The 16,290-nt window shown below is 42.3% G+C and overlaps 1 protein-coding gene across 3 annotated transcripts in view; it reads right to left on the bottom strand.

Moving 5' to 3' along the window:
- The window catches only part of ARHGEF3 (Rho guanine nucleotide exchange factor 3), a 220,107-nt gene that overhangs the window by 20,977 nt on the left and 182,840 nt on the right, over positions 1-16,290 (bottom strand). For all 3 annotated transcript variants that reach the window (XM_075574838.1, XM_075574839.1, XM_075574840.1), the window contains one exon: positions 2,306-2,413. In XM_075574838.1, the coding sequence (XP_075430953.1) occupies positions 2,306-2,413 (108 nt within the window). The remainder of the gene's footprint in view (positions 1-2,305; positions 2,414-16,290) is intronic.

Genomic DNA, 16,290 nt, shown 5'->3' with positions numbered 1-16,290 from the left:
AAGTTAGCTAATTACTTATCATTGTGTGGATTGAATTGATGGACATATTAAAGGGAAAAATAAATCAAATTATTTTTTTTTTAAATAAAACGTCAGCTTGGCCTGCTGCATTAATACCAAATATTGTAGCTGGGAAAATACATTTATGTTAATGTCATTCTTTCAACAAATGTATGCTCAGTACAGTAATTCTGAACTCTATTTTCAATGCTGTAGCAATATTATAACATAGATATCATATGAAGGAGCGGCTCAGTGAATAAAGGCAGGAACTCTGAACACAATGACTGACTAGGGGAACCTGGTTTAAAGCCCAGTGCCTGCTGCTTGTGACCTTGGGCAAGTCACGTTATCACTGGCGCAGGGACTGTGCCTGGAAAATAATAGCGTGGGCTATAGTGTAATTGCGAAGCAGTTTGAATTCTATTGGGAGAGAAAAAAAGGACTATAAATAATAAATTAAGTTGTTTTATTTCTCAGACGTAAAAATGGCTACTCATTACAACATCCCCATTTTCTGTCAATATTGTCACTGAAATGTACAGTGTTATGTCTATTTCCTGCACTGAGCAGAGGAAGACATGGTGCTGGTAAGAGGACAGGTGACTTTCCGAATTTCCAGGTGTCTTCCTATAGTTCATGGAGTGTTGGTAACCCTAATGTGCACTTCTGTTATCACAGAATAAACGTTCTGCACCTTTGACCCCAGTTTACACCCCTTTCCTGTTTTGTGTTTTCGCTAAGCAATGTTCTGTAATTAAACCCCAGGTAAAGAAGAACAGTAACAAGGGACGTAAGACTTGTTATTTTTGTACGCATCTTTGTTAAATTACTGTTTTTTTTAACATAGGATTGAAGTAGGGTGTTCGGAGCTGAACCCCATTCATTTCAGCCCCGGGGACCCCCTGCATCCTGAGACAGACCTCCGAAAGGGGTGCCGGTATCTCTGCAAAGTTTAAAGCTGCCGCGTCACACGGGCCAATAGGAAGTGAACCTGATGGCGTCACGGCTCTGAAAATCCGCCATTACGTGAAGTCTGCCGGCCGCGCGGCTACTGGCGCCACTAAGAGAGGGACGTTTCTCCGGAAGCAGGGGGTCCCCAGATCTGAAATAATTGGGGTTCAGCTCCGGAGACCCCCTGCTTCAATCCTATGTTAAAAAATAGAAACCACGTTCCAAGAAAACGTGCTCGCTTGGATTGCCTCGTTAATCCATTAAACGGGAAAGTAGGTATGATGCCATGCTCGACATTAACGGACAATATATTGTACAACACTAACACACACATATTGCTATTATGTAACAGCCTGGGCTAACAAAAAAAGGATGAGATTTTACCCATTCAGCACCTCATGTGTTCTCTGAATCGGGGTAGTATGTATCCATTGTATATCGGGGTAATATGTATCCATTGTATATCGGGGTAATATGTATCCATTGTATATCGGGGTAATATGTATCCATTGCAGGAAAAGTTAGGAAATACATTTCAGAGCATTGAAGGAACATATGACGTTTGTTCAACAAGACCTGACCATGACGAGTGTCCAGCCACCGCCTGCCCTTCCTAATGAGTAGTTATGTGATGTGGGGTGCAGGATGGAACAAACACCTGATTGACACGCATGCTATGTTTTAGGGCCCATGTTGAAAAGCAATCCTAATTTCCAAAGAAATTGGTCAAATCTAATGCTTGCATTAGGAATGATTTTAAAGCAGCCGTCTTCGCTGATCACCATTTTCTAGCACTTTATTTTTCATTTACTTCAACAGACCTCATCGTGCCATTTCCCGAGTGTTTTTTTTTTGTAAAATATGATGTTTCATTCAGGAGATATGTGTTTGAAATATGAAGTTAGAGGTTAAAAGGAAGCTCTCCCCAGAGCTCGCTGCCGTCTAAATGTTAATATAATAACCTCAGACGCGAGAGATTAAGAAAATCATCATTTTTATCACCATAATGGCTTTTTCTTTAGAAAGAGGCGCAGGACATGTTCAGGGAGCAAGATATTAACATTCTAGGAGTTTAAACCATATAGACTTCCAGTGGGGATTTCTGCTTTACGAAAGCCAATTACATAGTCCCGCAGTTACAAAAATATTTGTCAGTAACAAAGTGTGACTGTCCCACAAGTTGTATTTTCTTCACAGAGAAGTATATTTACGCCTGTAAGAATAAAGCTTTGTACTATCATTACACAGTGCAGTGCATTTAATGACAATCTAGGTTTTTTTTTTTTTACCTGTTTGTGAATCGTTGAAACTATGTTTCTTTAAAAAATAAATATTCGCATATTTTGCTTACCTGGAGTGACTGGCTGAATCGCTTTAAAGGAGTCGCCCTTACTGGAGGGATAAGGTTCGCTAGTGATGTGACTCTTGAAAGAGGCTTAACCCGCTTGGTACTAGGTTCCTATAAAAGAGGAAAAAGCATAACTGTAAATATACACTGTATAAAGAATTAAGAGCTCATGTACGGAGTTTTATTATTTATTTATAAAATGTTCTGCCAGGAAGTCATACATTGAGAGCAACCTCTCGTTTTCAAGTATGTCCTGGGCATATAGTTAAGATGACAAATAATACATGGTTACAATACATAGTTACATAAGTGAACTTCCGGAATACATTTCTCAGCATTGGCAAGAATAAGCTTTGACACATTGCTAAATAACTAGTATTTGGGAGATATCACAGTCCACTTTTCAGCTTTGCAATTCCCAGGAAAGTTTCAATATTTATTTGAACAGTATTACTAAAATGGAGAATAAGTGAGCATAACATTGATAGTATACGGTTACAATGTTGTAGAACAATACAATACAGTTCAATGTTACTGTGAAACAGAGAGTTGACATACAGCTGCTCATTTTGAGGTCTTCCCATTTTTGTTATGAACATATGCATCTCTTAAAACACCTACATTATTAACATTTCCAAAGTAGGGAGCACAGATGTCATGGGGGGAATAGGAGCAATATATTATGTAACAGTTTTCATGTGAGACAGTTAAATCAGAAACTGATGCCTATGTTTTAATCACCAGAATATTGTTTTTTTCTCTTTATTCCATAGGGAATTCTTGTATCTCTATTCACCAGAGTGCTACCCCAGACCTGGCGAGAGGATGTACTTCCACACCTAGTTCTACAATTGTTTTCTTAGCTGACGCAGTCTGCATTTTTCTCTTCAAAGAAACATTGTTTGTTGGTCTCTTTCCTTTCCAACAGACTTCCCTTGAGCTATTCCAGCTAAACATTTTTCAGCATTGATCCATGAACGATGTTTTGAACAAAAGAGACTCCTCAGGACTTCTTGGCAATCCTTGTTTCAATGTCTCGGAGCTGGGTTCAGTTTGCAGTTGATGATGTACCATATTAATAGAGACTGCTAATCATCAATCATTCTGCTGGCTCGAAGAAGGCACAGAAGGACCAGACAAAGAAAAGGTCATATGTGCTCCTCAGCAGACAGAAAACTGTACTGCAATAATGCGATATCATTGGTTTACTCCATCCTTCTGTATGGTTTTATTGCTTTACATTTATGTAAAGTCTCCCTCTTCTGGAGTGTGTCCAGAGAGGAAGAGTGGTGATTAAAGTGCGTAACGCCTAAATTACCATTGTTTCGAATCCTGTTGTCCCTGTGACCTTCGGTTAGTCTCTGTACCTCCCTAAGCAAGAGCTAGCAAGGGATATATTGTAAGCTTTACAAAGCACTATTTCTATACATGTTTGAGATCAATCTAACAATAAGGTGTTATTGTATTAACCGGACTTAGTGAATGTCTCTGGCTCTCACGGTGTCTCAATTATTGCAAATCAGAATTATTATAAATAGGCATTTGTCAAAATGTAGTTTTTCAATCCAGACCTGCTCCTTGGATCATAAAAGCTTTGTCTTTCAGCAAACTAATTGTTATGTCGGTTTGTCGCCAAATGAAACCCGCACAGAGCATTTATTACATTCCTACTTCCCAAGCACCATCTACTCTGCAATCTACTAATGAGTGACAAGCTAGGCTGCGTTATAATTACTTCTATAAAGTGGCAATCAAAATCTTAGTCTCGATCACACACAAAAAGCGTGTAAGGTGACGAACGAGAGAAGCGTATAGAAAAGCCACCAGTGTAAACACTGTGTCAACCAGTAAAGTTTATCAAGAGATGGAACAATCCCTCAAAATGTAAAAAATCATTGAAAATGTATATTGTACAACAACGCTGTATGCAACATTTTCCAATAAAAAACATACCTGGAATAAATAAATAAATCTTATGCTATCTTTACCCCACCTCCACTTGTACCAGCTGCCAATAATAAGATCATGGCGCCATCCACTAGCCATGGAATCTGTGTGTTACCATCGTAGGGTCTGACATTTTAGGGGATTATTTTCCAAACCCCAATAAATACTAGGGATCAAAGCACTGTAATTTATATGATGAAAATGATAGTACTAATTACTCAGCCACTGAAGTTACACAGCAGGTGGCATTGTTGGTTTAGAGATGTGTTATAACGCTATTTAACATGTTTAGCCATCATAGAAGTGGGAACACGGAGACACTCTATCTCTCTTTGGAATGCAAGGTCACTGATAACCTCTCTTCATTTCATCAGAAAGTAATCTTGAACAGTTTGTGGTATCGCCTTCCCTTTCAATATTCCTTTATAGACATGCTTGGCTTCACATATAGTCATTCTTATTTATTTCTATAAAGCACAGGGTGGCACGTGGTAAAACAATACAGAGTCCTTGCTAACGCTGCGCTTGCAATCTAATTTGGCACACAGGCATATGAAGAGACTTTCCCAAAATCACAGGCAACTACCTATGGGACGCAAACTTGGGTATCCAAATTTACAGTCCAGTGGTTTTAACCACAAGGTTAAAGCTGTTGCCACTGCCGCACCCCGCTCCGGCAATGACTTGGTTAATTATGTCCAGAAATGCCCTGAGCCTTCAACTGATGTTTTCACCTTGTCATTACCATTCTGTCCCTTTATTGCTTATAAAAAGTAAGGTGCCTTATTGTGGTCACGATGCACAGAGTTACATTTAAATGAATCCACAACAGGGGAAAAAAACATGCTTCATTGTCCTTGATAAGGGGCTAGTTTATTTGATTCACTGTTTGCAATAAAATGTTAAATCCCTCAAGGTGTTAAACAGTTACAAGGAAGTGAATCAGTTTTGCAAATAAGTGAGAGATTAGGTGGGAAGGAGCTACTAATGGATTAAGGACACCTGAAGGGGAGCAGGACGGTCAGGGAAAGCTGAAACACTTATAGATGTAGTTTAAACACTATGACAAGGAAGGAATTAGCAATGTGTGTGCTGCTCATTGTGTGGGAATGTATACACAAACTGTGTGGCAGGACTTCGATTCCTCCGAAACAAAGGCCATATTACTGTGAAAACTACAAAGGAGCTAACAATGTCTGGAAAGTATTTCTTTCCCAAAAGATCAGGTTGTTTGGAGATTAACAAAAGGCGTTTTTGGAGAATAATATATCACTTATGAGAAAGAAAAGTTAGCAAAATAAAGAAATTAAAAGGTAGAGCCGCTTGAATAAAGAAATAAAGCTGCTAAAATATCGTCAGTCATGTGATGGGTCTTTTTGTTTGTTTGTTGGTGGGAGCATATTACTCTCACTGAAAATAAACGTGTTGCACTGTATAATGATGCAGAGTATTTCTATACACTATTATATTCCCAAGATTGTAACTGAAAAAGCCCTGAGCACGCACCCAATAGTCAGGCTTTACATGTTGGACTTGTGCTGAAGTGGTGGGAATTAGAAGGCAGTTGGAAAGGAAGTGAAGTTCACCAGTTCTAGGTAACGTTTAAATAGTCCGTTGTATATGCACCAGTTCTAGGTAACGTTTAAATAGTCCGTTGTATATGCACCAGTTCTAGGTAACGTTTAAATAGTCTGTTGTATATGCACCAGTTCTACGTAACGTTTAAATAGTCCGTTGTATATGCACCAGTTCTAGGTAACGTTTAAATAGTCCGTTGTATATGCACCAGTTCTAGGTAACGGTTAAATAGTCTGGTGTATGTTGTACACTCGTTGTGGATATTTCATGTTAGTGATTCTGGTATAAGAGAACAGATGAGATGTTTGCTTATAACAGGGCGGCACATCATCCATTCTCTAAGCCGCTTCATTGCCAGCAGGTCCTGCAGAGCGTGGTCATTATGCCCGTACCGTATCCGGTATTTACAGCAAGCGGAGCCTGAGAGCTGGAATTGCAGGTCATCCAAACACATAAAAGAAGATATCCCTAAATCTGCAACCCCTTTGCCCTTCTTACAAAAAACATGGTATCTGATCATTGTAATAGGAAAGAAAACTATTTTAAATGTAACCAATATAGTGGTGAGAATCAGCACGCCCACGAGGGCAAGCAAGGGAATGATAAGGTGCAGGGAACCCAGAGGGAACCCGAAATCCCTTAATATAAATGGGCAAAATGTTAAAAAGGGGAACCCGCACACTCAGAGAGAGAAACAAAGAGGGCGAGTAAATCAAAAGGATATTTACTGGAAAAAGACACCAAACAAAGCGAATCCAAATATACAAATGAGTGAGCTCAAAGACAAAATGTGGCTAAGAAAAGACAAGATAATTGCAAGATAAATGCAAGCAATACTTCGCTTAGCTCACTATAAACGCTGTGGGATTAGGCATAAAATGGAGCTGGTAAACTGGTAAGCCAAAAACAAGGGGGAAACAAACAGCAAAAGTAGGACGAGGGAGGAATAAAAAAACAAAAAGGGGGAGAGGGGATGGATAAAAAAAAATTGGTAAACAACAAAGGGGGGGGGGGGGGTTGGGCTCATTCATCCTTCAACGTTTGTCCCACAGTCAATAATGGGTTTGAAGAAAGTGAAGACCCTCATGTTATTAGCTGGAGGCTGTCAGATCAAGTTAAATCTGTTCCTCATAGTATTGATTTGTTCTCTATTCAATTGCACTAAACAAGCCCACCCACAGCCCTCCAATTAACACACTCTGCTGGGCAACGCACTCCGGTGAAAGTCAAGTTTGATTTTGTTTCCTAAAGAAAAAGGGATCTGAGCCGGAGTCCGCTTGTATTGTGCAGGGAACGGCAGAATCAGTGACCGTGATAACACCAGCGAGAGGATCACTGTCTGGTCCAGGTGCTGTACAATGGGCCAGCAGTTCTGCTTTGTACTTAATGCAGAGATGTATTCTGTTTCTCTTTCAGCAGCTGCAGCATTTTGCCAGAATAACAACTTACTTATCATTTCATCAGACATGACAAGAAACAGCTTGGATGGAAAGGGGGGGGGGGGGTATCTTTTGTATCTTTCCCCCATTTTTGACAAGGTTATATTTTTTTATCTAATGCACTTAAATGGAACAACATTAGTGCAAGCATGGGGGGGGAAAGAAAAACTACATACATGTATAGGAATATTATATATATATGTATTTATATATAACAGAAATAGCCGTGTTAGTCCAGTTGCGAGAGTGCAGAATGAATGAGTACTTCGGTATTAGGTGATACCTTTTTTATTTGGACTAACAATTTATGTCATAGGACAAGCTTTCGAGAGTTCTCCTCTCTTCCTGAGGTCAGCAATACTGATTAACAAAGGAATATGGCTAAAATAGTGTAAGGGAGAGCAGGATATATATATATATATATATATATATATATATATATATATATATATATATATATATGTTGCTGGCTAGTTTTGATATTGTTATGTTACCTTTCGGAACTATTGCGATCCCTTCTCAGGCCTTGCCACACAGTAACTGATCATAACAACGTTTTGTTTTAGACTTCCAAAAACAAGCCTTCTATCCCATTTTGGAAAAATCTGCACTAACACAGTCTGATGCGGCCCTTCTTGTGCCCACTTACTGTGCGTTTCTTAAACCAGCTTTTTGATGTCGTAAATGCCTCTTCAAAACTCTCACGGAAAACCCATGGAGCCCTCCAGGTATAAAGGCAGCGATCTTTGAAGGGAGTCCCGGCACTTGTGACTCAGTGTCTGCTCCCGGGACACTCGGTTGTTTCTCCTTTGCCTCGAGCAGCAAAATTGGAACGTTAGATTTTTGTAGCAGTGATTCATTGTGTGAGTATCCTTCTACATATTGCGCTGCGTTTAATATCAGTTCTTTACACGGATATATATTATTATTATTATTCATTGCCAAAAAACAGAAACGGGTCAAAGAAATCAAATATAAAACTTTTTTTTTCCAGACATATATTTTGCCAGCATATTAGTTCTCATTTAACCTAAAAGTTATGACATATACTCAACACTACACTACAGGAGTAGGTCAATATTTGGATTGGCCCTCTGCCAAAAAGTACTATTTTTATATTAGTCTGCTACCGGAGTTATTGGCCCAGACTTTACAAAGTTCTGATACATGGTCTCAGATGTTAAGTGTGATCCAAAACCACACTAAGCATCTCTTACACGAGATGCAATCAATCCTAACTTAGAAAGTTAGGAAAACACACCCATCCTAGATGGAAACCTACATGAAAATGCATTTATAACCGCACAAATAAAAGGATTTTTAAAATATAATTCAACTCTGTTAACCGTTTGCTTTGATTTTGTAAATGGTTTACCTATATAATTATTTATTGGCTATTGGCAGTAGTATTCCTGTCCATTTATTCCTGCCAATCGAAACCTCCGCAGGTCAATAACCATTGGGATCAATTCTTTAATGGATGGCAAACATCAGCAACAGATCTCATAGAAATGGGTTGTACAATGTCATAGAGTTTTTAGCTGATAGAATGTGAGGTATGATGTACAGCAGGGGTGGGCAACTGCAGTCCTCAAGGGCCACCAACAGGACAGGCTTTAAGGATATCCCTGCTTCAGCACAGGTGGCTCAATCAGTGGCTCAGCTGAACCAGGGATATCCTGAAAAGCTGACCTGTTGATGGCCTTTTAGGATTGGAGTTGCTCACCCCTGATGTAAAAATTGGAACAAGAAATGCCTGGGGAAAAAAAGAAAAATATATAGTACAAAAAATGTGCAAAAAGCTTGGAAATGCAATAAAAACTAGAAGATGGATCGGTAACACTCACAAGCACATTTCTTTGGATATATTCTTAGTATTAACGGATTAGATCCAGGATTATCACAAATCTTCACTCCTCTCAGTAGCTCCAAAGATGGAAAAAAGAGAGACGTAAATCCATAGCATAATACTGTATTTATAAAGGATAAGTGGTGGTATAACCGCTACCATTTTAAACATTAAAAACAAGCATGTACGAGAACGCGTATAAGGTCATGATGAGATGGTACCTCGCCTCCTTAAAACGGTCTAGATTTGTCCCGGGTTACTCCCCCTTATGTCCGAAGGGTTGTGGTGCCCAGGCCGCTTTTATTCACATGTGGGTGTCGATCCCAGCATTGGCGACCCTTTGGAGGAAGGTTAAAGGACCAAGCTCTCCCGTTAGATCCTCGCCTTTTCCTCCTAAACAGACCAATTCAAGATATTTCTATGTCCGAAAAAAAATGAAATCACTCACATAACAACGGCTCCAAGAGGTGAACGAGCTGCCCTATGGAAACAGCGCGGCACCCTATCTATTCCCAACATTCCCAACAGAATTTGAGTCATTTGCCAAATGGAAAAAATGGCATGCTTTCTATATGACTCCAGCGCTAACATTCAAAGGGTCTGGCAACCATGGATATCGTACTCTGAGATCCACGGAGTAAATTCTCTATCGGTCATGCGGTAAATCTATAGTACGCGTTCTCTCTATGGGGTACTTGGCTAATAAGCAGAGTCTTGGCTCCATGTATTTTGGGTATTCCCAACAAGATAGACCATGAGCTATGGTAATTCCTCTGGTTATTACGCCACATGTGCCACATATTCCTGGTGCTTAAAATGTGATTTCAAGATCTATTGATTGTACTGGTCTTGTTCATTGTGCCCTCACACCCCCTCTCACCTGATTACTGTACCACCCCCCCCCCACTACTTGCCTCCATTTATGATTTTATATAATTCCCCCCAATGTTTTTATTTTCACGTGACTATTAAAAATTTTCAATTAACATCGAGTTTAAAAGATACAATAAAAACCGAGCTTGTAGGACAGAGGCTAATGGCACGAACGTCCTTACCACACCACGGTGTAAAAAATAATAATTTATAAATGATAAAATAAATACAATAATAATTTATAAATTATATATTAAAATAAAATAATAATTTATAAATTATTTTCATTTTAAGTATAATGTATAATTTATAAATTATTTTATCATTTCAAAATTATTATATATTGTGTGTGTGTGTCCGTTAGCAATAAAGCATTGAATGTTTAAAAAAAAGGAGGTGTTTTTAAATTTGGAGCCACGCTCAGACCACGTTATAAGCAGATCCGCGTTGTAGCAGATCGCGCTATAACCTGCTTGAGCTGTACCACCATTTATCCTTTATAAATACAGTATTATGCTATGGATTTTTCTCTCTCTTTTTCCATCTTTGGAGCTACTGAGAGGAGTATAGATTTGTGATAATCCTAGAACTAATCCTCTTATACTAACTAAGAATATATCCAAAGAAATGTGTTTGTGAGTGTTACAGATCCATCTTCTAGTTTTTATTGCATTTTCCAACTTTTTCCAAATGTTGTGAACTATATATTTTTCTTCCCAGCGCTATAGGCATTTCCTGCTCCAATTTCTACATTGAAGTCATCCAAGTACTGTAGCAATGGCAGTGCTGTGCTTTAAGCTGCAGGGAAAGTTAGGCATTTTTACACTCATTTTGTGATGCATGTTTTATTGTCTTGATGTTTTACAATTTGCACCTTGTACACTAAACTTTATTTCCAAATACACTATACTGGAAACTCACTAGCGCTGGTCTTCCACATAAACACCCCTCATGTAAACTGTAAGGCCTGTTTTGTGGGTCAGAAAAACTAAACTATGACTGAACAGGGATCGGGTTGCATTGGAGTCAAGTCCTGGCTACCAAAATAACAAAGGCAACAATACGGAAGAACAGGTTTACTGATAGACGTTAACATATCGTGCAGGTAGGAAACCTGTTACTTTGCTGAGTGATGTTACAGACCTAATACAGGGAAAGGTCACATCACGCACAGAATACATTGAAGCACCGCACCTATCAAAAAATATTGACACCATGTAGGTCATGAACCTTACCCAGTCTCTGAGCAATCGTTAAAAAACTAAGTCTCAGACAAAGGCCCGAGAATGACTACCTGTCAGGGCAGCTCACCAATGACTTGGCTGTTATATGGAGTTATTTTACTGTACTTCATCTCCAATGTGTTTGGGTGAATAGGTCGGCTGGTTCATAGGTGCAGTCAAACCCAAGAGCACATTGAACCGGTGACCATGACATGTTGACTAGGTCCAAGCAGTCGATGAATTACCAATAAAATGTATCAAACCCCCTACTCCCTCTCTTGTTACTACATGGCAATAAGGGGGGGGGGGGGGGGGGGGATTACAACTACTGGTTGGTGCACTAAAAACAGACAATTACAATATTTTAAACCAAATGCAAAAGTCCAAGTACATTCCCTTTGTTTTCATTGACATTATTGACTCATTTTCAGTGGATAATTGGCAATCTTCTTTGTTCCGCTAAATTAATATAACCAGATAATATGCGGCCCTCCTCCATGTCTGCGTATCAATTAGTTAAGGTGGCGAGATATACGGGCAGGGAAACCAGACCGTACGCTTCAGGATACAATGCGCACTAATATTTCCCAGATAAACCTCCATAAACTATTTAAACCTACTTTTAGTAATTTGTATAACCAATTATGTTCTGGTACAAAAAAGCAAGGCAAATGTAAACAAGATGCATGTGACTCAAATAAAGATATTTGTGGGGGGGGGGGGGAAACATACTTTTAGAGGCCAGTTCTATTCCATAATGTTCTATTCTATTTGTACTGTAAGTACAAATATAGGATCATGTATTGGTCGTCTAAATTTAGCATAAGTTGATGTCATTGATGGACCTATGTCTTTTTTCAACCTCATCTACTATGTATAATACACAGAATTAACATTAGTTCAATTTGGTCCCACATAGAACTGCATCTTTAATTGAAGGTTGCCACCTCTATAACTGCCCAGGTCCAACCCTTCCTCAGCCAGATGATCAGTAGGACGTCTCCGAGTGCCTCCTACCGATAGTTATGTGGACAAGAGGTTGGACACTGGTATTAAATTGGTAGTTCTTCCTGGGACCACAAAGTGTACGAATGGCAGTGATATGTTTAGGAAGTTAAATCTGGGTGATTGATGCCTTGTGTTTATTCTACTCCCTTTTGTGCGATGTCCCGTGTGTTCAACGAGAGAGTTTATCTGGGGCCAAGGCCCTAACTGTTATCGGCTCTCTGATAGGGGCCGAGAAGGATAAGGGTAGAGGAGCCACTTCATTGACAAACAATCCCACATTCTGAGGCGCTAAAGAAAATTAATTTGTGCGTAATTTACAGAGAAAGTAAAGCAGTCAAATCTTTGCTTTGAGCATGGTACATTTGTTTAAGGAAAGCACATGAGTTGTTAAATTCTTTAAATATGTTATTTTTTAGTCATCTACAAGGGATTGCCCCATTGAGCAGGACGAGCCCTAGGCCCCGCTGCACGCGTCCGCACGGCCGCCTTGCGTGCCGGTGGCGCATGCAAGTCACTGCACCGCGATCTGCAGTCTGCAGCTGACTTTTTTCGGTGCGGGGGGAAGTGGCCAAGACAGGTCGGGGGAGCGCAGCCATGACAGGGGGCAATGTCCCTCTCCAGGCTGTGCGGTCCCGCGGATGTCACCCCCCCCCCCCCCCCCCCCCTCGGTCTCTGCAGCTCCCCACGAACCATAGCCGGGGAGAGACAGGGAGCGGACCTGTGCCCCGTCACCCCCTCTCCCATCAGCAAACCCGGGGAGAGGGGAGCGCAGGATATGGGGTGCGTATGGAGCCTTTCAGCCCAGCACTGTTTCAGCCCAGCCTCCCTCCCTCCCTCCCTCCCTCAGCTCGACAGCTCCCCTCCTCATTGGCTGACTGCTGCACCACGTGACGCGTCACATCTGCAAATCACCAGGAGCTTGGAGCATCGGCCGGCAGATGCGTCACAGCACGCAGTCACAGCACGCAGTCACAGCACGCGTCACAGCACGCGTCACAGCACGCGTCACAGCACGCAGTCACAGCACGCAGTCACAGCACGCAGTCCCAGCACTCAGTCCCAGCACTCAGTCCCAGCACGCAGTCCCAGCACGCAGTCCCAGCACGCAGTCCCAGCACGCAGTCCCAGCACGCAGTCCCAGCACGCAGTCACAGCACGCAGTCACAGCACGCGTCACAGCACGCAGTCACAGCACGCAGTCACAGCACGCAGTCACAGCACGCGTCACAGCACGCAGTCACAGCACGCAGTCAACCACGTCGGAAGGAGCCAGCGGGGACCTCCAGACTGGAGGAAAGGGGCTGGTGCCCGCGGCCGCGCGCCGACGACCACAGCGGGTCCTTAGCCCTATGCCTCTTGGGATAAAGTTATGTACAACACCGTGATTGTTTATCTAAAGCAGGGGTCTCAAACTCAGCCTTCGTGGGCCACCAACAGGCCAGCATTTATGGATATCCCTGCTTCAGCACAGGTGGCTCAATCAGTGGCTCAGTCTTCGACTGATTGAGCCACCTGTGCTGAAGCAAGGATATCCATAAATTTGGCCTGTTGGTGGCCCTTGAGGGCGGAGTTTGAGACCCCTGACCTAAAGGTTAGCCCTGCATCACCAGTCACGTAAAGTCGCACAGTGAGGAGCAGTCACGCAAAGTCGCACAGTGAGGAGCAGTCACGTAAAGTCGCACTGTGAGGAGCAGTCACGCAAAGTCGCACAGTGAGGAGCAGTCATGCAAAGTCGCACAGTGAGGAGCAGTCACGCAAAGTCGCACAGTGAGGAGCAGTCATGCAAAGTCGCACAGTGAGGAGCAGTCATGCAAAGTCGCACTGTGAGGAGCAGTCACGTAAAGTCGCACAGTGAGGAGCAGTCACGTAAAGTCGCACAGTGAGGAGCAGTCACGTAAAGTCGCACAGTGAGGAGCAGTCACGCAAAGTCGCACAGTGAGGAGCAGTCATGCAAAGTCGCACAGTGAGGAGCAGTCACGCAAAGTCGCACAGTGAGGAGCCGTCATGCAAAGTCGCACAGTGAGGAGCAGTCATGCAAAGTCGCACAGTGAGGAGCAGTCACGCAAAGTCGCACAGTGAGGAGCAGTCATGCAAAGTCGCACAGTGAGGAGCAGTCACGTAAAGTCGCACAGTGAGGAGCAGTCACGTAAAGTCGCACAGTGAGGAGCAGTCACGCAAAGTCGCACAGTGAGGAGCCGTCATGCAAAGTCGCACAGTGAGGAGCAGTCACGCAAAGTCGCACAGTGAGGAGCAGTCATGCAAAGTCGCACAGTGAGGAGCAGTCACGCAAAGTCGCACAGTGAGGAGCAGTCATGCAAAGTCGCACAGTGAGGAGCCGTCACGCAAAGTCGCACAGTGAGGAGCAGTCACGCAAAGTCGCACAGTGAGGAGCAGTCACGTAAAGTCGCACAGTGAGGAGCAGTCATGCAAAGTCGCACAGTGAGGAGCAGTCACGTAAAGTCGCACAGTGAGGAGCAGTCACGCAAAGTCGCACAGTGAGGAGCAGTCACGCAAAGTCGCACAGTGAGGAGCAGTCACGCAAAGTCGCACAGCGAGGAGCAGTCATGCAAAGTCGCACAGTGAGGAGCAGTCACGCAAAGTCGCACAGTGAGGAGCAGTCACGTAAAGTCGCACAGTGAGGAGCAGTCACGCAAAGTCGCACAGTGAGGAGCAGTCATGCAAAGTCGCACAGTGAGGAGCAGTCACGCAAAGTCGCACAGTGAGGAGCAGTCACGCAAAGTCGCACAGTGAGGAGCAGTCACGTAAAGTCGCACAGTGAGGAGCAGTCATGCAAAGTCGCACAGTGAGGAGCAGTCATGCAAAGTCGCACAGTGAGGAGCAGTCATGCAAAGTCGCACAGTGAGGAGCAGTCATGCAAAGTCGCACAGTGAGGAGCAGTCAGGATTTATTGTTCCTGTTTTGCGGGTACATTGGAGTTAAGATATTATACGCAGCGTTTGCTTTGTGTATTGACCTTTGACCTTTCAATCAAGTGCATTATTCAAGGAAAAACAAAGGCGATGTGAGGAGTTTTCTTGTGGCTGCATTTGTTAAAGACACTTATCTTCTGTCAAACATTATACAGGCGCTTCTGCTTCCATTCCCCTGGCAAATGTAAACTCTCCTCAGTGTGTGTCTGTATAGCTTTATTTATATAGTGCCCGCAGCTGTACTTAATACTCCTCTTCACTGCGGGACCCTTGTTTAGTATTAGAGATAACAAATCCTTTTAACAGAGATCATTTTTTTTTTTAAATCTGCTGCATTGGGCTTCAAACATATCTGTACACAGTATATATATATATATATATATATATATATATATATATATATATATATATATTTATATTTCACAGACTGTACACAACTAATTCTGTTATCATATTCCACTTCTGCGAAACTTCCTACATGTGTTCTCTATATCCGGAGTGCTCATTTGCATGTCATTACCCAGAATCCCTGGCTGCAGTGAAGGTTTTGTGTGATTATGGGGTACTTCAGGTTTGGGGGGGACCTGCTTTCGACGTGAATGTGCTCAACGTAAGTGTTTTTTATCATTGCTGGTCGAAGGCCTCCAATCAAGAGCTCAGATAACAACATCCAATCAAGAGCTCAGATAACAACATCCAATCACAGTGCCGGGCTAATCTTGGCTGAACTGTACTTAATAACCGTGGCACTTCGCAGATGAAAGCCACTGGCCCCTGTGGCTTTGCTGTGAACTTTAAAGGTGCAACGCTTTCACAAATGTCATCCAGTTTTTAATTGTTCTACATGTCTCATTAAGAATCACAGGTATCTGCCAGAGCAGTGCTTCCTGCGAGAGAAAACTGCAGTCATTTTATGTGCTGCCCAAACCATACAAGCATCTTATTCCAGGGGTGGGCAACTGCAGTCCGCAAGGGCCATCAACAGGTCAGGTTTTCAGGACATCCCTGATTCAGCACAGGTGCTCAATCAGTGGCTCCGACAAAGACAGAACCACCTGTGCTGAAGCCGGGATATCCTGAAAACCTGACCTGTTGGTGGCTCTTGAGGACTCGAGTTTCCCACCCTTGCTCTATACGATTA

The sequence above is a fragment of the Ascaphus truei genome, chromosome 17, assembly GCF_040206685.1.
Source record: "Ascaphus truei isolate aAscTru1 chromosome 17, aAscTru1.hap1, whole genome shotgun sequence".
NCBI lineage: Eukaryota > Metazoa > Chordata > Amphibia > Anura > Ascaphidae > Ascaphus > Ascaphus truei.
Note: the sequence above shows the minus strand (reverse complement) of the source record. Positions and strands in the feature narration are given on the sequence as shown.